The 26952-nt window shown below is 44.2% G+C and overlaps 1 protein-coding gene and 1 long non-coding RNA gene across 2 annotated transcripts in view; one reads left to right on the top strand and one right to left on the bottom strand.

Annotated features, from left to right (window-relative positions):
* The first annotated feature begins 1683 nt into the window (after window positions 1–1683).
* LOC104689949 overlaps window positions 1684–26952 on the top strand; it is a 37564-nt gene continuing 12295 nt past the window's right edge. The window contains exons 1-3 of the long non-coding RNA XR_751896.4: window positions 1684–1765; window positions 24376–24461; window positions 24965–25072. This is a non-coding gene — a long non-coding RNA (uncharacterized LOC104689949). The remainder of the gene's footprint in view (window positions 1766–24375; window positions 24462–24964; window positions 25073–26952) is intronic.
* TMEM272 (transmembrane protein 272) lies at window positions 1762–26768 on the bottom strand. The gene is made up of 5 exons (XM_039567209.1): window positions 26514–26768; window positions 22919–22999; window positions 15688–15747; window positions 9322–9404; window positions 1762–6148 (listed from the first exon to the last, which is right to left on the bottom strand). Exons 2-5 carry the CDS (start codon window positions 22974–22976, stop codon window positions 5786–5788), a joined length of 564 nt encoding a protein of 187 aa, XP_039423143.1. The 5' UTR covers window positions 22977–22999; window positions 26514–26768; the 3' UTR covers window positions 1762–5785.

Raw genomic sequence — 26952 nt, 5'->3', positions numbered from 1 at the left:
GCAGTCTCTGTGCTGTGTAACAGAACCTACACAGATACGTGAAACTTATCCATGCAAAGCTATGGAGCCAAACCTTCCCATGCAAATAAGCATCAGACCTGTTTACTTAAAGTCTTATTTCACCTGTTGGCTAATGCAAAGCTGCATTAGCAATACAAAGAGCAAAAGTAAACAGTGTTAAAAAGGTGTTGTCTACAGCAGCTTGTGAATAAGAGTGCATAGTGGATTTTTTTCCTCTACTGTTTGCATCCTGTGTACTTATTTCATATTGGCACTGAAAGGCTAAATTTTTTTTCCAAAGGACTGAGAATCAAATCCATAAGATATGACTGAGAGGGACCTTACAGATCATACAGTTCAAGTGCCCCTGGGGTGTGGGCGGGGACACATTTCATTAGACCAGGTTGTTCAATATTCTTTGCAACTTGCCCTTAACACTTCCAGGGGTGGGGCACCCACAACTTCTCTGGGCAACCTGTTCCAGTGCCTCACTACTCTTACAGTAAGGAATTTTCTCATAATCTCTAGCCTAAACCTACTCTCTTTCAGTTTGAAGCCATTCCTCGTTGTCCTGACACTACATGTTCTTGTAAAAAGTCACTCTCCATCTTTTTTGTAGGCTCCCTTCCACATGCAGGTACCTAACTCACCTGGGCATCAAGAGGACCTTGTAAAAGGAAAGCTTTCTTGTGTGTTGATTTACAGGCCCACAGTTTGCATGTCTCACATTTGAGCTGCTGTACTGTAGCATGGGGAAGGGAATAATGGATTCTTCCTTTGCTTGAGTATTACTAATCATACAGAAGAGTCAGTATGGCTGAGATTCAAATCTGTGGGCGAAATCAGTCTCTGATATAACTATTCATCTCAGTGAAACTGCAGCAGGGTTGATTATAATTAGCATGACTGCTAAATGTAAAGTACCTTAATTTTTAGACTGCAGTCACATAGGCTTGTGCACTTACACTCATTTTTATTCAAATGAGACATTTGGTAGAAATTCAGTGTTACAAACACATACATGATTTCTCAGAATTTCATACAATTTGTTCAGAAACCTTGCAATATGACATTGTTCTTTTCAGCAGTTTCCTTGTACTGTGCAACATCAGATGGCACTTGCCAGCCTTTTTTATTTTCCCTCAATACTATACTTTCTAAAAATGTTTTCTGTTTCCTCCTGCAGCTAATACCTGTGGGACTTTCATCTATCCAGTAGTGAATGGGAACCTGAAGAAACCTATGCCAAGAAGTAACAGTTTCAAGTTGCAGTCCTGACGTAACAATCCTTTCTGTATTATATGTAGAACGTGCAAGGGTCCTCATTGTGATGCAAAGTCCTATCAACTAGAATTTGGAGAAAATTAATTATCTGAGATTAAATTCAAGATAACTTACAGAAACTGGTCTAGTTTAGAATGTTGTAAACTATATGAGTTATCACCAGTTTAATCTTTGTAGCCCTTTGCCTGTAAAGTCAAAGCATTTAGGATCTTTTACACCAACTGTTCCTATTTCAGGATCTGGGACATTTGAAACAGCTCTTGGCATAAAGAAGCAGAAGCTATTCTAGGTTATTTTTTTTCTGCACAGTTACCTTATAGTTTTAAAATCTGATGTCTTGGGACCTCATAAAGCTCAGAGCAAGTGCTCTGTGAGAGAGATCATCTTCTCTGACAGCACAGCGTTCCGGTTTCCAGTCCTGAGAAGATGAGGTCTGTGATATGTCTGATGCTCTTTTTTTCTCTCTTCTTTGGGCCAGCAGGTAGGAGCTGTCTGTGTTCAACATTCAGAGTGAAGGAACAAAACATTGCTTGTCTGTCTGCTGCTTCTAAAATAGCTGTGGAAAGCTACTCTCTAGAGCTTTGGAATCTTATGCCCATTGCTGAAGAAGGTGGAGTAGTGAGAGGACAAATGCACCGTGGACAATAAGCTGTAATGTGTAACTTATTTCATGGCTGCTGTCAGTGCACTTATATGTATGTGTGTAGAGTCAGTGTGTGCACACAGAATTGTCTTTGGTTCTTCATATTATTTGATTTCTGCAGTACTCACAACTAGCAGTGAGGAGGCTATCTAATCCTTTGAAATAATGTGTATTTTTTCCTTTAAATACTGGAACTAGACCTTGCCTTCTCAAGAAGGGGAGATGATTTAACTGAAACTGAGCTGGTTTCCTGCATTGTAGTCAACATTCTGAGTTCATAATAATTAGCTTAAAGGTGCATGCATTTTGTTCAATTTTTCAGAAGACATTTATATTACTGTGGGAAAAAAATGAACATTTTCAATTTGTAATTTTAGCCTGGTGGCAAAATTCAAATTAAACATTTTAAGGTGTAGACTGTATTTTCAGCCGCTTGACCTTTGGGCTGTAATGACTTAATTCCCCCACAGCTGTTTGCTGAGGAGGCACACCTACTTGTGCAGAGACTGAGCATATGTTGGGGACACCATCAGTTTGTGGCAGTTCAAACAGTTGCTGCTTGCAAGTTAAGGTGCTGTGGTCCGTGCACATGTTCCTAGCTTACCCCTAAGTGAGATAAAGTGCCTTCAATTAAACTGCTTTAATTTAGGTTTGAGTGCTTCATTTAGCCACTGGGGCAACTTGAGAGGAACTATGCAGCTGCTGGTGGGTCAGAAGAGCCACTGTGACTTTGGTGTATCTAATCACATGCCCCAAACCTGGTGTCCCTGCTCCACCCCTGCAAGAGTCCCATCTGCTGAAGGAGGCATTAGCAGTGAAAGAAGGCATGCTTAGATCCCTCTGGGCACAGAATGGATGGCTCCAACAGTTTTTGAGGTGTTGATATTCTCACTTGCATGTGCCATAGCATATTGATGTACACAAGGTAAAGGTTAATACTATCAATGCAGAATTTTTCTTTCTTGGTGATAGCAAAGTATTTTGTTTACTTTGTATAACTTCAAAATATTTCACAGATGTCTTTTGCCTTGTTAATACCTCCTCTATAATTTTGTGTTTGTACCAACCAGGTACTGAATACTAGCACAGTGACTGGGCAGCACTTTCCCAAAATGTCAATGGGTTCTCAAATTTGAAGAATTAATCCTCCATGTCAGACTAGAGAATCAGTCAGTCCTAGCCTCCTGTGAATGAGGCATAGGCTTCAGGTTTACTGTTGTGTGGCTGAAGTTTGGCAAATCATTGCACATCTGCTGAGCTACTGTAACCACACTCTTGAAAGCACATAGCAAACACAAGGCAACATCACTTAGAAATGTCTCTTCTCCTCTGTTCTGAGCTAAAATCACCTCCTATGTGCTCAGATAGGAGCACATCATCACTTGCTGTGAGGTCACTGGAATCAATTCAGACTTAAATCAGGAGTATTAGCCCTTAATTCTTGGTGATTAAGAATGATTTAGCAGCATTTTGCAAGAACAGGGAAATTTATACTGGAGTCTTGTGGGTGGAGCTACTTTCTTGTTAAATTTCTTTTGCATTATCAACTGAGTATAATTTTCTGGTTTTATGCCTGTTCCAAGCTTCTGGGTTAAGTTCCTGTGTAATGACAAACAGCTGCTTTGTTGTATTTGAGTGATGGATGGAATTATGCCTTCTGAAAGGCAATTTCTTAAACACCTTGGGTTCTTAACAAATGAAAGATGCTCTCCACTGAATGTAAAATCCTATAGATCCGTTCAGAACTGAACCCTGAAATCCAGGAGCCCAAGGGCTGAGCTACTGAAGTGTTTGGGGTGGGAAAGAGGAATTCTAGTATTTCACCATTGGCAGCAGTTATGTTTCAGAAAAGTGAGGTATCATTAGAGAGGCAGTGGAGAGCACGTGGTGGAGCAGCTCTTTGGGAAACAGAGCCAGTGATTTCTCCCAGATCCAATCTGAGGCCCACAAATAAAAGGAAGGATTTCCACTGGTCACATCTCCCTACATACAACTGTGCATGGCCTAAGTCAGCCAGCAGTGTTAGTAATACCTATTCCATGGATTTCTGAACAGGAGCAGCCTAGCTGTGACCTTTCCTGAATGGATGCCGCAGAGCAGGGGAATGCTACACTGATGCTGCCATCATGTCAGATTGTTTCACCTTTATCCTACCTTTCCCCTATCCTATCCTATCCTATACTGTCCTACCTTTATCCTATCCTTCTTTCTAAGATTAGTTTTCTGGAAATAAACAATTCTTAAATCTGGGGCCTGAATTAAAATCCTCGTGCACCAAATGCAGGCTTAGTTGTCTATACAATAGCTGGTGAGATAAATGTTTGTGTTTGAAGACAGGTGGTTCCCACAGATGTTACACTGCTTTCAGCCTCAGTCCCAGGAAGGATGGTTGAGCAGACCCTGTTCAGCTGTGGCATATTGTTGAGCTCTTTTACATATCTCACCCTTTCACAGGCATTTTATAACCCTTTTGGGTTTCTCTAAAACACAGAATTTAGCTGCATGGGTTTTAACAGAAAAAATACACAAAACACACATCTTTTTCCTGTGCCTTGGGCCACCCTCATGCTCAGCTAGAGGGGAGCCCCTCCATTTTGACCACATTAACAGAAATGCAAAATAATAATGCAAAAGCAGAAAGAGCACTTTTACACTGCATTCATCAACACACGAAAAAACAATCTACCAGGATCACTTCTGGGCTTGTTCCATTACATGTCACAAAAAAATTGTCTCTGTGCATGCTGCTGCTTTTAAAGCTGCTGCTGCTGCTGACTGAAAAGCTGTTTGCATTACATCTGTCCATTAAGTACAGATTTCCACAGGTACAGCACCAAGGTGAACAAATCAAATGTACACTCACACCATAACAAGAGAACTGCTGTAATGAACACCTTCACCTGAAATCCTCACATCCCTGCCCATGTCTTATAGTTGTGTTTTATATTTAAAATAACAAAGTACCACCATCAGTTTTTCTATGAGGTTGATCGCAATGGTTTGATAGTCATCTTTGTGTTAGTGTGGTACTGACAAATTACTGCCATACAAAAAGTGTGTCCCCTGACTGGGAAATGCTGAGCCCTGGCTGAAGCACCGATCTGACACTCAGTAGCTCAGTTCCTTGTTCTGCCAAAGACTTGCAAAGCAGCCTTGGCTCAGTTTGGATGTATTGGACATCTACGGATGTATTCACGCTGTCTGGTTAAGCCACAAAGTTAGATACAGATGCTTCCTAGTCCAAGTTCAGAAGAGACCCAAGGGCCATATTCAGGCTGCCTTTTATACATGCTTGTATTGCTATCATAGCTACTTACTGGCCAGTCTGACAGTGGCCTGGATAGCTCTCTGGTGAGCATCTCAGTTACTGTCAGAGTCCATGCACTATGCAAAGTGGTCTGAATACAACCCTTTGTCTCAGCTCCCTCCTCTATAATGCAGGGACAATAACAAACCTCAGAAAGACTATGGGGAGATGTTCAGATCCCAGTGAAGAGGACAGCATGGCTACTTTTATAGGCAAAGATGTACTGTGCTATATACAACTTAAGGGGGAGCTGGTTTTAGAGGAGTTTGCCATCTGCAAGAGCTCGCTCCTGATAAAACATCCAGAGTGGAAAAAGGGATGTAAAAGTTAGCAGGAGTACACCCTGGCACCTGCAGCATCATTTTTATGTAGACTATGCTGTATTCCAGCATAGCTATTTCCAGACAGCACTGTATTTTATAATTTCCTCTTGAAGTTGACTGCTATCACACATATATATCATACAACAAAGATGTACGCAAGGGTGAATTATTGCCTGTTCTTTGTTGTACACACTTTCCCAAACATCTGGGGATTTCTTTATGTAGCATTTAGTCTTCCTCAGAAGAGAATCTTTGCCTGGAAAAACAGTATATGCAGCAGCTACAAAAGATAAGGAGAAACAGAACGGTGTGGCTAATAATGAGAACACCAACAGCAAAAATGTACAGGGTTTTGTCACAGTAATCCTGAGGCTGATGAAAAGGGGGGATGAAATTTGGCAGATACACAGAAAAAACCCAGTAGTTCCCAAGAATGAACCAGAGAAAGAGGAAAAGGCTGAGGGTTAGATGGATGTAGTACTTGTGAGCATTCTGCCTCCAGGGATACTCGTCGTCATCATCGTCATCAATCACAACAGACTTGGAAAGCAGCTGCCTCATCTTGGTTGAGTCGTACAGCAGGAGAGTCACCTGGAGGCATTGGGGGAGAAAAGGGAGTAAGTAAAGTGGCTGCAGAGAGTCCGAGCACCTTCTGGCCACGGCCAGTCTTTGGGCCAAATAAAATTTGGTGTGGGAAAATGGTGTAAGAGAAAGCTAAGTAGCCACAAATGAGGCAGGTACTGCTGGACAATAATGCATTTTTTCTTATAGTTTATTCACCAGTGGGGCCATATTCTGGAAAAAAATTGCTGATGGAAAGGCTTGAGAACAGATTGTGTAGGGAGATGGCAGCAGCTCCCACACTGGAGACTTTTAAGAACAGATTAGAGTAACTGCTAAATGACTTAAGTAGTGTAGTTCCTGCCTTGTAGTGGGTAGATTTGTCTCTTCTAACTCTATTTTTCCATGGTTATAAAGTTGAATCAGCTTATATCAAATTATGAAGCATATAGACTATGACTTACACCTTAAAGAAATTGCTTTAGATGCCTGCAGTGTACTGTTGTCAAATTTTCTTCAATTAAGTGTCATTTTCCAAGATAGCTCCATTCCTGCCTTCAGTCAAAACTAGCAGAGAAATAGGTGGAATACCATGATGCCAGGTGGTTAGGAAGGTCTGGTATACAAGCAAATGCAGAAAGACTCATCAGTGGTGCTTGGATTTCTCATTTAGTCTTGGCAATACAAAGAACACGGGTAGATTGACTGGGCTTCTCAGTCATGTTCTCTTTCACAGAGTTATATTCTGGGCTCATTTTTCTGCTTGAAGTGAAAAAGGAGACCACCCCTCATTTTACACTCTTCTTTCTCCAGAACACTGGCCAAGGAGAACCTGTTTGGGTACATGTTTTGCCTGGTTCAGATTTTAGTCCATGTGCCCCATTTTGAATAGGAAAAGCTCAGCAAGAGAATCCAGAGCTTTCTCTAACTCTTCCCTCTTAAACTGCTTGATTATATATAAATGATTAAATATTTATTCACAAAACCAACTGGTTTTCTAGCCCAGATGTTGTTACCAGTTTTTGAGAAACACAGTTTAAAGTTCCAGCACCAACATAGGCAAAAAAATGGTGTTTCCACTGATGTCTCACATGCAGCTGAGCACACAAACTGACAGGCTTGCTCAAACCACCTTCTCAAATGAACATTTATTTTACACAGACTCGTGGGACACAGGAAGGATAAACCTACCTGGCCAGTGGGTCTGAGGTTTCTGCATGGGGGTACCTGTTGCTGGACCTGAAGCCTGCTGCAGCCCATTTAGCTTTCAGCTCAGCACGCAGGCAGCTGCCTGTACTCACTCACGTTCCATCAAGCTCAGCAATGGGAATGGGGTTAAATGGCAGATGAGTATTGGGTTTGAGGCAGTCAGAGAAACCTCCCTGGGAGATTTATGAATCTCAACTGCATCTAAGTAGTTCACGGAAAGTGCATTTAATTCTTATGGATATTGCCTTGCCAAGCTGTGATTGAAGAAATTGCTGGCAGTCACTCACATTGTTATGAGCTGCTGAATAGACATTTATGGAGCAGCATGGCATGAATTCAACAGGCCTCTCTGGGTGCTCTAGAATGGTTCAGTTGCCTCGGTGAACAGTCACCACTGCTTTTTAAAAGACTGGAGATGGTAAAGAAATAGATGAGGAGACTACAGACTGCACAGATATGGGCTAGAATGACTTGCCATTAGATAATGTCCATCACAGGACAGCATCCATTCAGACTTCATCCTGCACCCATTCTCTGACCTTTTAACTTTCAGAGCTCAAGTGAGTGCACTGCTTGATGAAGTCAGTGCAGCCCAGTGAGCATAACAGAGGGCAGAGTTCAGATGGGCGAGAGACTCGAAAATGGCTACAGACCAAGGGCTGAGATGACCCGTGAGTGAAGCTAATCAAGTTCTAACTAAATGCATTGCCAAACTGCAAAATAAGCAGTCCTGCTGTCAACTGAAGTAAAATTCAAACCATTATTTGATGTCAGCATGAATATTAACTGATCCATTTGCCATTTTATTTATAGTGAGAAAAACTGACTTTAAACCAGAAATAGCTAAGAACCAGTCAACATTTTTAATGAAAGCTTCAATCCACTAGCCTCAAAATTTCCTTTCAGTTCTGTTCTAATCTTTTCTAAACTATTATTAAATGAACCTTTGATTATACAGATAAGTCCACTGGTGTGATCGAATGACTAAGCACTTGCCAGTAGAACTCACAACATGGCAAATTCCTTGTAACAAGATTAAGGACTTTCTTTTTTTCCCCATTTTCTTATTCACTGACCAAAGGTCCTCGGAGGGCATGATTCATAGGCCAGTGATGTACTGTGGTTTGCTTGGGTTACCACTGTGAAAGAGTGCAGTGGATGCAGAGACCTTTAGAGGAGTATTTTTTCCCCTTTCTTTTGGTCCTGGCAAAGAAAAGAGGCTAGAAATGTTGTGGCAAGGCTCTTCATGCTCCCTAGCAGCGAGTTAACACCATATGCAAAGGGACTGTCAGAACAGGGGGAACCTTTAGAGTTATGTAGAGTTATATCTTTATAGTGACCAGGGTTTATCACAGGTATGAGGGTGTGTCTACTTGTCAAGCTGCCAGACTCTGCCTCAGCAAAGATACAAGTGAGCACAGTCCACTAGAAGACAGGTAGTTTTGGTTAGAAAATGCTGCATCTAGATTAATAAGCCCTTCTGTTTTGCAGGGATATATTTACTCTGGAAGGAAGTGATTCTGCTGCAGTCATTTACTTCTGGCCAGGTCAGAGTGGGAGTAAATTGTACTTGTGAAGGACTATGTACAAACACAAGTAGTTTTGTAGTATTCTCAAAGCACAGAGAATAATTTTTTGTCCTCTCTGTATGAAAATAATGGAGAAAGATTTTACATGCTTGGAGGATTTCTTGTGGAAAAAAGGACCCCATTTACCACAAGCATTCATGTTAAGTAGTCATTTCCCTCAGTAGGGATGGTAGCACAGATGCTGTGATGCAGGAGAAAGTCACACCACAGTGTGTGGGACAATGCTGAGCTCATTAGCATCTCACTTGACTGATGGGTGCTTTTAGTGCTGGAACAAGCACAGTCCAATCCTGCTAGCTCTCCAGTACTGGGTGCATGTGGCTGTCTGGAGCTATCACTATGTCTTAACTAGCAAGTCAAAGTCAAGTCACACAAAATATTTTTCACCCACAGAAGGCACATTACCTTTAAGCTGCCAATCACGCCACCCACCAAGAGATATAAGGGAATCAGTGGCTGAACTGGGCAATCTTCCAAAAACTTCATTCCTGAATGGCAAAAATGAATGTTATCTCAAGTGATCAGATTTTGCAACAAGCTGTACAGTGAAAACTATAGATGCTGTAAGTGAAGTGTAGTGCTTACACCCAAGACTTGTATCTGGTGTCTGTTGAAATGGGGGCTGAATTAAAAGGGGTTTGCACCTTCCACTACAGGAGTGAGGGCCATGAACAAGCAAAAGGCAGGAGAAGGAAGAGAGAGAGCAAAGTCAAAACCAGCATTACTATTTTCTGGCATTACTGTTTGGAGCCACATATAGAGGTCATTAGCTTCAGCCACAGCTCTTTGTTAAATGAACCATTGACTGAGCTGGACAGGAAATTTTCATCAGTGGTAGAAAATTCACTGAAAATCAAAACTATGAAAAGAAGAAATTCTGGTAAGCTTCCCCAGGATTTTCCTGCTCATTAGTTCCTATGAATGTGGCATGTTCCTGAGTCAGATGCCTGGAAGCTTGGGAGCCAATACCCGTGGGAGCACCTGGAACCATTTTAGCATTCCAGGCAGCTGATAGGGAACTGTCAAAACTCAAGTTTCCAAGCTGTTTGGGTTGCTGGAGGATAAAAGCATTGGTTGTTATGGAGCTGGGGATCCTGGCAACCCTCAAATCTACTGCAAGAAAGGGAAAGCTGGATAAGTTTTAGGGAAGAGAATGTATGGCTGTGTGAGGATGTTGCTGGTAATAGAGACTGAAGCTTGTGATACAGGTCTGTGGCAGTGAAAGTCATCTGTCCAAATATAGATGTCTGCAATGCAGGCATCCATATGTGAACTAGTTTTCTAGACTCTGTATTGACTCTGTCAATAGGGAGAAATAGGCACTTGTAAAATTCATTTATCCCAAGATAGGCATTTGAAATGGGTGGGGTGAGTTGGTCCCTGAAAGTGCTTCTGTCTCTCCATGGCCACACAAGGAATCTAGACAGCCAGCTGTAGGTACCTATAAGTTGGCTGGGATGAATCCCCCGCCCAAGGCTCTTACCCAATGGCATCTTCAGAAATTTTAAACAGCTCATTATGCTATAATTTTATTGGTATTGATCCCATATTTCAGAATATGGAACTTTGACTGATCGGTTGCAGAGGGTAGAAAGGATTTTCTGTTTTCTTCTTGCTGTATAAATAGTTTTCAAGGAGATATTCTGACTTTTCTCTGAAAAATTTGGGTTACCTAGTTGCAGGATACTGAAAGGAATGTGCTGGTCTTAGTGCTAAACATCTCAGGTGGAATGTCTTGCCTCCATTTTCAAAACTACACTGAATAGGAGGAATTAGGAAAGAAGTACCAGTGGTTTTGGTTTGGTGGTTTTTTGTTGTTTCGGGGGGTTTTGGGTGGTGTTTTGTTTTTCCTTTTCTATAGCTGTAATCCTCTTCAGCTCATCAATTTGCCCACCGAGTCCACTGCTATTGCTGGTCCAGAACTTTGCTGATGGCCTGAACCTCTCCTGCACTCTTTGCATAGCATAATACAGGGGTTCTGGATTGTGGTTGCTTGCTACAGGTCTGACTTCAGTCACAGGACATGGGGCAGGGTTTTGTGATCTGCAGTTTTGTAATCCCCTGTGTGTCAAGTCTGTGGAGTTCAGCGCACTCTTTTATATGAAGTATATATTACCAACCTCTATAGAAATGAAAAAAGGTGCACTTAAACAGATTTCGACTCTCTCCTGTTTCGTTCTTATTACAAAGCTGTAAGTTGTTGTCCATTTTGCCACTATGTAATGCTGAGACCTGCTCAGACTCCCAGCTTTACAGGAGTGGGCAGCAGGGAAATTGTCACAAATTACATCATGTTCATCAGAAAACTGCTGCCAGGGCTTCCAGAGTCCTTGGCCATCTAATAGCCTGCCACAAAAGCAGCTGGCCAGGGATCACTGGGAATATATTTCAGTTTAGGAACCTAGTCAATTTCTATTTCCAATGTGTTACTGAGATTTCTATTTGAGGGAATAAAAAAAAATTAAGGAAAAAATGCCTTTTTTTTTTTTCTCATGGAGCTATGATTCCCTTTCCCAGACAAATCTATTATGGAGTCCTTTCATATACATAGCATGACATCAGTCAGTCTTGGGAAGGATTTGAATGACAGACAGTGGCACTCTGTAGGTTTTGGAAGAACACTGCAGACAGATACGACAGCGAAAGAGTAGGTCAAAGCGGGTGATACAGTAGTAACTTTAAAAATACACCCCAAGGTGTGAATAGAAAATACGGACCCACAGTTGACAGATGGGCACTGGTATTTGTTACAGTGAAATCAGTGAATGTGCCAATCAGTTCTCACACAGCATGTGTTTGATTTATCTGGGAACACCAAAACTAGTAGGAAAGCATCAGTGCTAGCTCTTCTTTCCCATAAGCAACAGATATGTTCTCCTTCCACTGCTAGAGATGAAATATATGGACCATGAGAGATCAAAGCTCTGCTTCTACTGTAGTACTGCCTGCAAGCCAGAGCCATCTGTGGTTCAGAGTGAAAAGCAATTGAACCTGACCACAGCACAGACCAGCACAGGAGTCCAAATGAATGGACCAAAGATCTTTGCAAGATCAGACACAGCCTGCACAGTGTCCAAAGGGAAAAAGGAGGTGGGAGGCTTGGGAAAGCAGAGGTACTTGCACATTTTACCTCTTGGCTGCCACAGAACAACACTCCAGCGTGATCCAGGACACAGAGTCCAGCAAGTGGAGAGAGCACTTGTGAGCAAACAGGACATGAGCATCTCTACAGGCACCATTTGGGGCAGTGCTCTGGCATGGCCCACAGTGGATTGCTACCAACCAAGTGTCCTTGTGACACGATTATCCATGAGATGAGAGGCCAGGACAAAAGAAAATCAGTACATCATTGGCCTCTTTTTAGCTGCTTTATTCTTCTCAGCTGAAAACAGCTGAAGTGCACCCCATAGGAAAGGAGGGCTGCTGTACAGCAAGGCTGATCTGGTGTTTGGTGCCCTGTCCATGACTTTTATTCTAATGGGAGGTGGAGAACACAATATGCCAGGCCATTTTCAGGTGTTCCTTGTGGATGGCTGCAGCTATCATCACTTAGCACAGACCTCAGTCAAGCCCTGACTGTGGGCCTTACACTTGGATCTAGGTGCTGCAGAGAATTTATCTCAAAGTAATTGCTTTTCGGCACCATTTTATCAGAAAGCTTATCAGCAAATCAGAGGACTGGCTGAAGGACTGAAATACAAGGAAAGATTGTGTTGAACAACTGCTAAAGCACGAGACTGGTTCCTATGTAAAGGCATGGAGAATAGGCTTCAGACAACTCTCAGGAGCATTAGAGATTTGAGGAAATATTTGGTGTAGTTATGAGTGTAAGAAGTAGTACTGGGTTAAATTTGAACAGGGGGCAATTTAGACTGTTTATTGAAAAAACCATGTCATCAGCTTTCAAATGTGATTTAGCTGCCCTTGGGGAATTCTGTATATAAAGGTACTCTGGACAACATACAAGAATGCATTGTTGAGAGTAATCCTTCACTGTCCTGGAAACCAAAAAAAAAAAAATTAAAATAAATCTCTATGTCTTTGGAGTGTTAAGTGAAAAAAGGGATCACCTCTGCCAGTAAAAATGAAAAAGCTGCTAAACAATCTATGGCTTAAATGATGTCACAAGTCTGCAGCTTGGAAAATATGCTGAGTCCTTTTCATGTATCTTGAATTATACTGTAATTTACAGCATTATCAAATTCTTAGAGTGTATAATGTTAGCGTGTAATTATTACCAGGGCTGCCTGTTACTCATCTCTGAGTTTTAACAAGTATTATATCTCACAGTTTTCCTCTGCAGGAAGCAAGAGCCAAAATGACTGGAGGCACATCAGCAAGTTTTTTTTCTGAAATCATGGTAACAGAATATTATCAGAAAATCATAGGGTTTTTCTTGGATAATAAATATCAGCATTTTCCTCGACATTTCATTTTCCTAAAAATGCCTTTGCTGATATGGAGCTGCAGGAAACCAATATCCTCTGACAACACTATATTACAGTGACATTATCTCTTAATTTCAGTAAATTGTGGGGGAAAAAAGGGCTCTGTATCTGATGGAGGAGATATCCAGAGCTCCAGGCTAATATCTTACCCTATACTTTCCACTGTCTACTGATCTTAAAGGTATTATGATATATTCCTGGGAAATTATATTTATAAGTGGTCAGATTCCAGCCCTGGATTCATTTCCAGGAGGCAGGATGTCAATATGCATGGAAGCCGTGCCACATTTTGAATTATACTTTCCCATCCCTATTTCACAGTTCAGGCATCTTCAGCCTGGGGAAAAGCTAAAGCTAGGATCTTCTTAAGGGATAAATAGCAATCTTAAGTCATGGATAGTTATAAGAGCTGAAGTGTTGAGATGTAACAGTTTGGTCCATTTCCCTACTTCCTAACTGCTCCTTAATCCCTTATTAGAACCCCCTAATTCCTAATTAGGACATCCTAATTGGAATCCCACCATAGTCATCAGCGGTGCTTTGAAGGCCCCAGATAAAGGGAATAGCACCAACCTTTAGCTGAACACTTATGTGGGTTTGGATAACCATCCATGCCAACGGGCCAGGTGTCCCAGCTGCCTTAAAAGTCACCTAATCTCAAGGCAGACACCAAAGAGAGGATGTGGAACTTTCACTGTCAGGAACATCCATTTCCCTTAACAGCCTGCAAGGACAACACACGGAGCTCAGCCTGGCTGTGGATACACACAGTCCAAGTCTAAGTGGGACGCATCTTGCCCACAGCATCTGCATGTAGAGTTCATTTGGACCATCTTTCATGAATAATGAGGCACAAGATAAGCAGCTTCTCAAAGACAAGGGCTGTTGAGGACTTTGAATTCAAAGTGATCTGGATACACTGGAAAAAGACATTCAAACCCTACGAGATGAAAACTCATAGAGCTGAACACTGCATGTCGGGGAGGAAACTTCAATGTAAGTAAGAAATGAGATATGTCTGATAGGGAGCAGCACTGCCAAAAACCATCTGGGCTTACAATGCACCACAAACTAAATTGGAGGAAATGGGTTGGTGCAGGGAGACCATGTTTCATTTTGAGGTGTGTTTGCAGAAATCCTGCATGTTAAACAGAGGAGCTAATTACTCTGCGCTGCTCATTCCTCAGGTCTCAGCTGGAGGCCTGTGTTACATCTTTCTTTTTTTTATAAGGAAAAATACTTACATTGGCCAGAGGCCAAAGGTGGGAAGGAAAAATGAAAAAAAAAAAAAAGCTACAGAAACAGTGACCTGTGAGGTCAGGATGAAAGAATTAGGTTTTTAAGACCTCTGAGGAAAAAAAAGAGAAGATGGAGCAGGGTTATAATAGCAGCCTTCAAACAGTTCAAAGGATCTCTTGAGTAGGACAGTGACCAATCTGTTTTGTGACCACAGTGGGCAGGACAGGCTGTAATCTGTTTAATTTGCCATAGGGAAGATTTAGGTTGGATATGGGGAAAAATACTTTGTCTTTGAGAGCAATAAAATGTTGAAATAGCCTCCTCGGGAAGCCATGGAATTTCCTTGAGCAAGGGCAAGTCAGACATCTGTCAGGGATGCTGTGAGCATGCAAGCCTGTCTGAAAGCAGAGGTGGACTGGTGTCTCTACTGATGTTTCTCAAGTGGGGTTCACAACCCATATGGAGGATTTGAAAGACCCAAAGGGAGCAATGAAATGTTAAAGAAAAAATAAAAATCTATGTTAATGGAAAGGGAAAGGTGATGCTTAAGAAAAGAGGGGCCTTATGCAGTTTAAAAATGTATAAAATTCTGCAGCTCAAAGGATTTTCCTTTCTTAAATATTTGATCTTGAAATGCTACTCACAAATCCAGCTTTCAAGGGGTTATACAGAGACGGATCAGCCAAAAACCAGGTCTGACTTTCAAAAAGATGGAGAAATAGCAGCCTACAGCATCTCTTTTTCCTTTCCAGCATTATGCTTCTACAATTTTTTGCAGTGTATTTAATACAGAGGGATCCTGATTAATGAAATCTTCTCACGTGTCAGATTCTGAACTTCCTCCCCCAGACTAAGCTGAGTTTTGAGGTAAAACACATTGGAGGGGCTCTTGAGATAAACAGGGTCAGAATTCAAGTACTCCTTCCTCCCTCATATAGAGTGTGGGCTGGGATTCTGTACCAAGTCAGAGGTTTAACAGTTGGAAACTCTGAATTTTACAGCTCCTTTCTTCCACCAGATGTGTTACCCTGCCACACAGTGCCAGGAAGTTCCTGTTTTCAAATTGCTTAAGTAGTCAACTTACCTATAAAAGTCATGGACAGTGGTAAGGCAAGGAAAGCGAGAAGCCCAAATATAAAGCATGCTGTGAAGGAGAAAAGAAAGGCAGAGTTATTTGGGCTACTTTAAATTTAGAGACCAGCATTTCCATCCAGTTCTTTACAGATGCTCTGTTTTCAAACAATTGTGTAGGAAGAAATGCAGTGCATTTGATGGGGTGGGAATATCACATCTGTAGTGCAATATTTGTGGTGATGGGACCAGCACATTTTATCACTTCCAGGGTGCAGTGAGAGACACAAACTGCTTTTGCAGCTACTACTTGCAGCTTGTCTTATTGCAAGGGCAAGGAGTCAGTCACTGCTGCCTTATCCTGCATCCTCTTCAGAGGCACTGCCAGGCGTCTGTGCAGTAACAAGTAATTTTGCATCAGCTAATCCATGGCAACTGATGAGCCATATCTGTTTGCTAAGCAAATAGCAGTTTTAATGCCATTCCACTTAGTTTTCACTGATAGCTAAATAAACTGTCTTTATTACAGATGTGAATGGCTTCTGGCTGGTCTAACTCCCTGACCCAGCTTAGCTCATGAGCACAAAGGCGGCAGCCCTGCTGCAAGGAATGGGATTTGTCTTTGGGATAAATCAGCTTAAACTGCATGGAAGGATGCTCTTAGGGATGCACATAGACTGTCCCTGCAGGTGAGTGGACCTGAGGTGCTTGCTTACTCCCTAGAGAGCTGCTGGTGTATCTGAGCCCAGATATTTTCCCAGCACAGCCTGGTGCTGCAGAGGATGAATGCTTACCTTCACGGAAGGTGAAGGACAAGTGTCAAGAGGTGAGTGAGGGTGAGTGTCAAGAACAGTGTGAGCAGCCTGTCTTACAAGAGCTGTCACCTGTGTGCTTGATCATGAACCCTTGGCAACATTAAAGTGAAATGCTGCATTGCCAAATGAGAGTAAAATATAATGAGGACATTCTGTGGCAAGTGTCCCTGCAGAGCCCCTCCAGAAATGGCTCAGGCTGCAAGTGGGTGCCTAAAGATGCCAAAGGGCAGGTGGGCATAGATTGCAGAGGGGCTGAGAAGAGCATGGATATGAAAGGGAGTAGGATGTCTCCATGGAGGCTTGTGAAAAACATCTTGGAGCAAGTATTTGGGGTTGGTTTGGGAGCTGCCCTTTCGCTGGGCAAACTGTGTCACACAGTTCCCCATGCCAGAGAACTGCAACCTCTGCAAGGCACATGGTGTCCTCCTGGCCGTGCAGGAGCAGGGACACAGCCAGCACCCTGCAGACAGTGCCACTCCGGGAAATTCTGCAGCACTGCCAAAATATCACCCTCAGGCTGCCTGAGAGAAAAAGGGCAGCATCATTGCCTCCACTTTACAGAAGGAGAAACAGAGAGAGGACATAGCAGCAGCATCAAAATTCAGAGCAGATCCACCAGGCTTTCTGACTCGCAGACACTTTTCATGGGAACACACCATCCCCCACAGACTGCTCGCGTTTTCTCCGCAAAGGACCAGGATCTTACACTTCAGCGCTTGAGAGACATCTTTCTCAGAAGTACCATGTTTGTTATCTCTATGAATTGGGAGAGACTGAGGTTATTTCGAGCTGAAGAAAGCACTTCTGTTCCTTTGTGTAGCCCCCTCCTCCTTTCCCTGTCGGCCGGTCTCTCTCTCTCTCTCTCTGTCGTTTTTGCTCAGACTCCTATCTCTTGAATGCTGCACAGTACAGAAATTCTTCCTCTGTTTGAATAGTGTCCTACACTTGACTAAGCTCTTTCAACCACTGACAGCCTCTCATTAGAACAACTCACCCTAGAGCCTCCCTTTTCACCACACGTCACATTTTGTGCTAGCTCCTCTTGCTGTTATGTTATCTAGGCTATTCTTTCATATTAAGAAGTGATGGTATTATAGCCGAGTTGGGCTTCCAACATCATTTGTGGGCAAACAGTGCCCACAGACGGGGTAACACATTTATCTGGTGCCCAAAGGGGTGCAGTTCAGGCCTGCGGGCATTGCCTGGTGTTGCCACGAGTCCTGTCATTGCAGCGCAGCCCTCGGAGCGATGTCACCCCTCTGCCTGTGGTTCGTAGCTGTCTCTTGTCCCTGCCCTTGCTGCACGGGAAGTGCTCAGGAGCCCGGGAGGAGGAGGAGGCATCATGTAATTTGTTAATTGTGCAGCGCGTGCTCTGCCTGACCCCGGGGAGGGACGCTGCAGTAAGCTCTAGAAAAGGCTCAGGGGACTCGTGTGCATGTGAGGCTGCACATCTGGCACACAGGTGTCCGTATTTGTTTGTGTCTGACATCTACCCAATGGCCCGATTTTGGAGGGGAGAAATGGGAGGTAGAGACCACTCAGAGCTCAAGAGAAAAAGATAATGGTTCATTAATTCTGCTCCCAAGGCAGTCGCTGGGAATGTATTTACTCATTATCTCCCCATTCAGCTACAGCCTCTTAGGTCTCGAATTGGAGGGGCAGATGCGTAGTCTGGGAAGGCTTCCAGATCCATGTTTAACAAAGTGAGACTCTTCAACAATTGCCTACACAACTGGCAGGGCTCTGCAGCCACTCTCAGTGTCGCTAGCAGCACGAAAGACTGATTTTCCCTAAATGTGTGGGGGTTTCACAGAAATGCTGCTCAGTTGGGATACACGCATTCTCTGCCTGGATTTGTCTGGGCTGTGCTGCCCCGTTCTGGTCCGAAGACAAATTGCTCCAGAAAATGGTATTTGCCGCAGGGTAGCACAGCTCAGCAGAGAGGACGCTGCTGTGTAGGCAGGTCCACATGTGGGGCTTGTGGTATTTTTATGTCGGCGATATCGCCTCACAGGCTGGTCAGAGAAGCCGCTGGCCCCATTCCTGGAACAAGTAGCAAAAAAGGGCCGGTAGTCTCTAAAAACACAACACAGTGAGGGAAGTGTTTCCAGACAGGGCTCGAAAGGATATCTGCTCCGTCAAGCTGGTGCCAGGGCATCAGGCAGGAGAAGTCACTGCTCTGTATCAGCAGGGCAGCCCCTGCTGCGGCACTGGTGAAGTCCTGCTGTGGGAATCCTAACGTGCCGGGAAATGGATGAAGGGAAGAGCTCATGTCTGGGATCACAACAGAGGAAGAAGAGAACAAGTGGCTGAGTATCTTGCACATTCCTTGAAATCTGTGGTCACAAAAATCAGATCAGTGGGTGCAGGTTTTGTGTCTCCTGCCCAGCAGTACAGTCAGCTGATACAAATCTGCTGGTTAGCTGAGTTCCTCTCTCCAGGGTCTCCCCACAGAAGTAAACGCACTTGAAATCACTGTTGACATTTTGGTTGTATGCCATGGTCTCTCTTCTGTCTGATGCCTGAGCCTTTGCATCCTCCACAGCCAGCCCCTGCACTGCAGCTCTCCTCCTCCCAGTCCTCTGCCACTCCCTTGTTGACTGTCCCCACTAACGTGCCTGGCCTCAGGGCACACAGCCTGATGTCCTCTGGCATTTCCTTGGGATCTGGAGGCAGTATTGGAGGGACACAAATTCACCTGTGGGCTCCTCAAAGACTTTATTTTGCTGCCACGAGTTTTCCAAGCACTTGGAAGTTTCAGATCAGCTCAGGCTGTCCCTATTTACTTTAAAGAGAGAGAAAAGTGTCTTTCTTTTCTGGTAAGAGTCTTCACAGAATTTTCAGAAGTGATTTATGAATATAACTCTCAACCTACCTACTTGTCTTAGTAGTGTGCTAATACAGCTACAGTGCAAGCTTCTTAGTAGAGTGACAAGCTCTCTGATAATAGAGTAATAAAAGAAGTGTTGGTTACATTACCATCACTCCCAAGTGCTATTTGTTCTGTAGCTTGTCAGGTTCTGGATAAAAAAGGAATTTTTTTTCTTTTAAATGAGATGCTACCAACTTCCAAACAAATTCTGCACTTACCCCAGGATTTATCTACATGAACAAGCTGAGGAGCAAAACTCTGTGTGTAAACTCACAGTATGCCCTTTGGACACCCTGTGGGAATGCTGCTCTAAAGAGGACTAACTCCCAGCAGTCTGGGTGTTAGGAAATTTGGGTCAAATTCAGTTGGCAGGGCCTCTGGCCTGCTGATGCCCTGAGGCAGATGCAGATGGTAGAGCAGTAGCTTAGCAAGCAGTGTCACAGTGTGCTGCATTGCAGCCCGGGTGGTGTAACAGGCTGGAGTGCAGATGGGGGGCAGGTGTTTTCACCCATGTTTTATTCCGTCATGGTATCTGCAGGCATCCCCTGCAGTACTGATAGGCACTTGGAGAAAAGAAAGAATGCAGCCTGTGAGGGTGTCATGGTGGCAAAGAAAGTCTCGATGGATCTTTCTGAGCAACCAGCCCCAGTAAGATCATGTGTTTTACAGACCAGGGATGAGTCTGCCCATGGTTTTGGCAGCTGTGGATACTGGCTGTCCTGTGCTTTCGAGTCACAGGAAAATGTCACTGTCTCTGGTGGGATATGCAGAAAAGACTTGAAGGAAGTAACATGATGGAAAGGAATTAAATCCGTTTAGCTTGGCCAGCCATCACAAAATGAGAGAAAATAACAGCAAGGTTTGAGCGCTCAAAAACAGACCTGTGAGTCATCCAAAGAGTACAGACATGAGATGAACCTGAGCAAAACCAAAAACTGGTCTGTTCATGAGACTAAATTCCATAGCAAGGAAATATATTGATGGAATAATCTCTGGGAGTAAATGGCAGGAATCCCATCCCTGGGGTGATTTAATCCCTTGACCAAAGTGGATACTCAGAAGATGCAGGATTCAGGGTAAGGAACTGCCATTCCCATGGAGGTCTCTAGTTCCAGTGCAAAGCCACCATACGAGGCAGGGGAAATGTGAGAAAACTGACCAAATCCAAGCTCAGGGCCACCAGCTGTTTGCTGTGTTCCATCACTCTTTGCTTAGGCAAGGTTGAATTACTGTGAAATAGAAGTTTGGTACCCAGATATCAGCATCACATCACCTAAAATTTAAGTCCTAGGTGTAGGTGCTTTGGAGGTTGAGCAATATTGCAGAGGGTCTTTTCTGAATTTTATATTATGCCTCTGGATACTAAACTACAGTTATGCCATGGTCTAGATTCGGGATTTCGCCCCTTGTGAATGATTTCCAGAAGTGCTTAAAAAACAATATTTAGGCATTACATATAGACCCATTCAGTTTTCATTGCAGCAGACCCAGGGATTAGCCTTTTTTATTTTGGTCAGTTAATTGAAGACTGAACTTAAATTGCTACACCAAGAATGAAACCATGCTCCACAGGTGGGTTGGCTCTTGGGAGTTATTTAAATACCAGCAGACCATAGGTACAAGTGTGGGTTTGTGCTGAAAAGCTCTTTGAAAAATATATACAGGATGATGAGAAAAAGTGAAATTAAGCATCATTGCACTTCATGAGGTCTTGCATTTTAATGAACAGAAAATGAATTTTCGATGCAGTAGCTGATCCATAACTAAAGCTGAGCCGATTTTGAACTTGAGCATGCTGAAAACTTGAAGATACTTTTCTGGAATGGTATTTCTGAGTTGCCTTACTCATGGGTAACTTTTCAGGTACCCAAGAGGGTGCTTCTGTTGTAGAAGAGCATAGGTGAGATCAGAACTAATCCCAATCTTTCAAAAAAAATTTCAGAAGGATTGATTTTTTTCTCTGTCATCATTGAAGTTCCAGTGGTAATTTAATACCAGGGAATGGTGACGTTTTGCTTGTAACGACTAGGAACAAAAATCAGAGAAAATACCACTTTTTAAATTGCGATATTCACCAATGGGTCTAGATCGCCCCTGCATGTCCTTTCTGCAGGATGTGAGGGATCCCACAGGGACCAGCTGGGTCCCAATTCCACTCCCAGGCACTTGTCAGGATGTAATGAGGCTGCCACATGCTCTTCACCCTTTGTTTTTCATCACTCCCCAGCCCTCCTTTCTCCTGGAGCAATGATGAGCATGAAAAAGTGGGACAGAAAATGTCCTCTCCTTCTCTACCTGTGCCAAGTTTCTGCAGGGAGGCCTGGACTGAGCTTCCTGTCTCTTTGGCCTGATTTTCTCTGCTAGCTTATAAGGGAGCAAGGACTTGAGGGGTTTAATCGTTAATAAAAGTTCATTCTGAACTTTGAGAACCTTTCAAGCAAAGCAAAGATCAGGGATATAGAAGACCCCAAGGCAACACCCTAGACTGGCAAGTGCAGGAATTAGTGTGGGTAAAGTATCAATTATGATGAGTGGCCAAGGGGTTTGCCACTTCTTGTGTTTGAGTGGAATTAGCAATTGCAACTGCCTAGAAGTGAAAGCAAAAGGCACTTGCAACTCAGAGGGAAAAGGAGATGCAGTCAGTGGGAGTAAGCTGCTTTAGAATCCATGGATTTTAACCTCCTGCCGAGGACACTACTTCCCTGATCTTACAAAACCCCACCTCTGAAGTGGATTTCTCCTGTGCCTCTGTGGAGCATGCACAGCCTCAGCCCAGGTCAACTTTCTGCTGCGTTGCTCCTCAGAGAGCAAGAACCAGCCTGTTCAACCAGCTGTCAGCTCATTACAGCCCTCTGTGTCCTCCACCCTGGGTGGGAAGAACCAGTTGCTTTAAAACCTGAGCTAGCCCAGGCTGTCATGCAAAAGAACCTCTGTACAGAGAACTGGTGCTTCCAACCCACAGCAAGGGGCTTTTAATGGGGGATACCCCTGCCTGCAGTGGCCCTTGTCCCAGGCAGCAGGGAAGCAGAGGGAAGAATACCCTGTCCCAAATCTCACTGGGTGAAAGGGGGGATATTCCTGACCATATTCCATCCCCAGACTTGTGTTCCTGTGCCACCACACAGGCTGGCAGCAGTTTTTCTTGGCAGGAATTTCTCCTAGGAGAGTTTGTTCCCAGGTTGGCTGTGCTGCTCTTTACCAGGTGATTTTCCCTGTGGATGCTTCTGCTGTACTATGTGTAAGGTAACACTTCAAAGAGGAGGCAAACACATTATTTTGCTTAGGCTATGTCTTGCAGCCCATATTTAGGTACATGGTGGTGTTTGTATTTGTTTGAAGTTTTGTGCTGGTTGCTATACATCAAATACTGCAGCAGGCAGCTGCTGTTCGGGTAGAGTTACTATTGCACACTCCATCAGCACTGTAAATTGTCTAGGAAAGGAAACTTCAGTGGAAGATTCAGGTGGGACTTGGCACCATTGTGACTCCTTTATATACCTGGCTTAGCAACAAGGCTGCTTAAATACATAAGGTGATTGCTACCAGAACTGCCTTACCATTGCTGGCAATTTTAGATATGCACCGGTGGCAGGCTTTCTCCAGGCCGGCAGCCATTGTGATGAGCCTTTGGGGAGTGTCTGTGGAGACAGAGAAATTCATATGGCTGTGAGAAGTGTCTTTACCTTACTAAGTATCTTGACTCAGAGTACTTACACATGCTGGCAGCCTTTCACTACCCTCAAAAACTCCAAGCATGCACAAATGCAGCCAGCAGCTAGCAGCGTGGCATACCCAGAGGAAGGTATGCCTTCCAACAGCTCCAGGCTTGCCTGCTGGTGATGATGCTCGAGCTCTGGGGTCACAGGGAGGCTGGGGGAGAAGTATTAATGCCATTTTCCTGAAAAAACTATGAAATGTTCTATCTTTATCTATATTGGGGTTGGGGCAGACCAAGGTGTATTTAACTGTTATGAGAAAACCGAGTGAAACAGGTGGGGTTCGCTACACAAACCTCAGCAAGAATTAACTAGTGAGTAAAAATGAATTAAAGAAGAAAAGGAGGAGAGAGGATGAAAATAGTTTTAAGATCAAGAAGGATTCTGAAGAAGGATATAGAATAAAAACTGCAAACCACAGGGAGCCCAGAAACACATGCCTTTGACAGCAAAGCAGCTGGATTAGAAAGTAGCTCCTTGCAAAGAAGAATTTTTATGAGGTGGGGTGAGTGATGAGCAAGCATCCAAGGTCGGGCCTCAGACAGCACCAGACAGTTAAGTAGCATCCAGCATCAATGGGAGTGTGGAAAGCTCTCTCTCTCTCTCACACACACACACACACGCACACACACATGCTCTAAGCCTCAGCTTCTGGCCAGGGTCACTACAAGTGTGCCACCACCAGCAGCTGTGTGACAGAAGAAGGTGTGTGTGGAAAAGGCCAGGATAAGGGAAGCTGCATTCCTGCATGTACCTCAAAATAGCCTCTAGATTTCCTAATGGTTAAAGAGCAATGTTTTAAGCTTAGCCTCATCATGTTCTGAGTTGACATGGAATCCACCCTAGGGCTTTTTTGTGCAATGATGTGTCCAGCTTGGCCCAGAGCCTTCTAGGGACAAAAGGGTCCCAGGCATGTGTTGAAGATAAAGACAGACTTGTTCAACCAGCTGGTACATGTCCATAACCCCCTCCAAAGCCTGTCCGAGCCCTACTAGTCATGGCTGAACAGAGGTGGCTGTCTCCAAGCCCAGACAGGACCCTCTGCTGCCATGGGGAAAGGGATGGGGTTTTCTCCTTGCACAGTGGCATTGCAGATTCTATCTCCTGGCAGTAAGAGAGGCAGGTGTGATTTTGCCTGTGGGTGAGTGACCAAGAAAGAGTCAGGGACCGAGGCATTCACAGACATCCCACCAGGTCAGTAACCCTTGAAGGTAGCAGCCAGCCACCAACATACACATCCAAGTTTCTAGTGTGCCTCACACATCAGACATCTCATGAAATTAACTCTCCTTTTCCAGCCCTCATCTTCATATCCCAGAGGACATCTCCATCAGTACTGAACGATGGACTGGAATGGAAATAACATATAAGTGTCAGACCTCTGGTGAGTGCATGTGTCTCATACCAGCCACCAAACCTTCTTCAGCAGAGCAAATATTGTACTTTTGGGCTACAGCTGTTGATGAGAATTTTAAGGAAAAAAATAAGCACCGTTGCATGCTCAGGGAAAATAGAAAGGAGGAAAGGAAAGTGGTCGTTTTCACAACCAAATGATATATTAACTTTAAAACTTTCAGTGCCAGTTTATTCCTAGAAAGTGCAAAAACAGGCATTCATTTTGAATATGGCAATGGCTGCTGGCAAAGATGTTCTAAATTATGCAGAGATCAGGAATATTAGTTTTTATGTAAATGTTTATGACTAAAATTACTTTTATAGCAGTAATTCTTACAGAAACAACATTAATCAATCCAATGCCATATTAAAAATCACTTGAATGTCAAATTATCTTAAGCAGAATTTATTGTGGCTGAGAATGCTGTATTTGCATAAGCAGAGGGGAAAACAGACGTTTTGTCTTTATTTACTGCTCTTTTACGCTAAAAGAAAGAAGACAAACTGAAGGAGGACTCGGTATCTGGAAGTGTGTCACCACCTAGTGACGGAGCCCAGAAGTGACCTTGAGTCAGAGCTCTGTGTGTGCAGTCCGAACAGGTGAGATAAAGAAAGCAATTTCATGATGGCTGCGCACAAAGCGTGTTCACACAAGAACACAGCACGCGTAACTACCAGGTAATGGTCTCAGTCCTTCCTCAGACGTTGGCTTGGACTTCTTCAGGATTGACAAATCCCTCAGAGAAGTCATTCTATTTGCCAGATAAAGAAGTGTTTCCCCTTTCCCCCAGACCTTCGGTAATTCTGCAGAAGCCGCTGTGGGTGTTAAGGATGAATTATTTTCTTTTGTGCCAATGCATGAGGGTGCTAAAGTGCAATTCAGCAGCCAGGCAGCTGCAGAACAGTTTTGTTTCCCAGCTGAAACCGGGAAATTGTCGCTGAAACTCACTGGAAGCTGAAATTGGTGCAGCATGAAGACTGGTGGCATACAAAGGCAGGAAGGTGTCCTGCCCCACTGTGCCTGCTCCCAGTTTGATAGTGAGTTGGGAAAGTCATGCAAAACATAAAACTCAGCCACAACTAGGAAAAAAAGGTAAAGACCAAAGCCAACTTCTGGACCTCCTCCCGTCAGTCCTTCCCTGAGTTTGTTTCCCCAGTGTAAAGGGACCTGCCCTTGGGTTAGGAGGGCCAGCAAGCAGCAGGGACAAGTCTCTGAGCCCCTTGCAGGAAGCTGGAGCCTCTCCATACAGCTGCTTTTCAGGGCGGCAGGTTGCAACTGAGCCACAGTAGAGCCACAGCACCCCTGTGCCTCTTCCAGGCTGTCCAATACTCCTCAGTGAGTGCCCTCACTGCTGGTGGTTGGCAGCCAGGTTTGCCCACCCGGAACACAGCTGTGTCCCACATTGCTGCCTCCTGTTGTAACTCAGTTCCTTGTCACAAGCAGCAGTGATAAGTCTCTATAGCACAGACCCTCCACCCTGTTTCCCTGGTTATTTCATCTAGTTTTAGCTTTAAACTATTTTTCTGGTCATTAATTCTCATCCTAAATGTTTAGGTTAATAGGAGTCAAGAGAAGGTGAGCACTGACTGACTGGTGCTTGCCTGACCTACAGCAAAGCCAAAAGACAGGTCAGGCTGGCCCCACCATGTGTCAGTCCAAACGAGAGCCATGTCCACACTTGTGCTATGGTGCTCAGACTTTTCAAACAGAGCCCTTCTCTCTCCCAGCTGCAGGTGCCCCACTCTGCGCTGGTGGACACAGCAGGCAGAATTGCTGGGGCTTCCTAAGACCCCAGTTCCCACTCGATGGCTGCTGACTGCCAGAGGGTCCCTGCTGGGACACGGGAGGTGTACATGGGCCAGCAAACCCCTCTGGAGCAAGGGCTCTTCGCTAAGGACTGCTAGAGGGAATGGTTTCTTTTTATTTTTCTGAAATATTCAGAGCAAAGTCCTCTTCCAGATCCGGCTCCTAACAAATCACAAAGCCCCACACTGGCTTTTATGCCAGCACATTGTCCACTTCCCAGCGAACCCCTCTTACCTGAGAGTGCTGTGCGTGCCAAATCCTTTCACCTGCGCGTGTGGGAGATGGGGCAGAGAAATGGCAAAATCCAGCCTTCAGTGGAAACCAGCTGGGAGAGCTCTCTCCGCTGGGACCCCAGAGCTCTGCTCGGCTCCCTGGGACGCTGCCCGTGGGCGGCGAGGCACGGAGCGGGGGGAGCTTGGTGGCTTTTACTCCTCCTGGCCTCCCGCTCTCACAGCTCTCGACGGCAGCACCGTGGGAGCTGTGGGATGCGGGAGCGCTTGCCGGCGGAGCCCATCCTCATTAGTTCCCCCACTCCCACGGCTAGCTGGAGCCACAGCCCACCCTGTGCCGTTTCAGGGTGACAGCAGGGGGAAGCAAAGGACCCCACACAACTGTGACTGTACAGGAGGAAAAAAAAAAAAAAAAAAAGACAAATTTATTTCACTAAGTCTTT

The sequence above is a fragment of the Corvus cornix genome, chromosome 1, assembly GCF_000738735.6.
Source record: "Corvus cornix cornix isolate S_Up_H32 chromosome 1, ASM73873v5, whole genome shotgun sequence".
Lineage (NCBI taxonomy): Eukaryota > Metazoa > Chordata > Aves > Passeriformes > Corvidae > Corvus > Corvus cornix.
The sequence above is the reverse complement of the archived record's forward strand: the minus strand, read 5'-3'. Positions and strand labels throughout refer to the sequence as shown.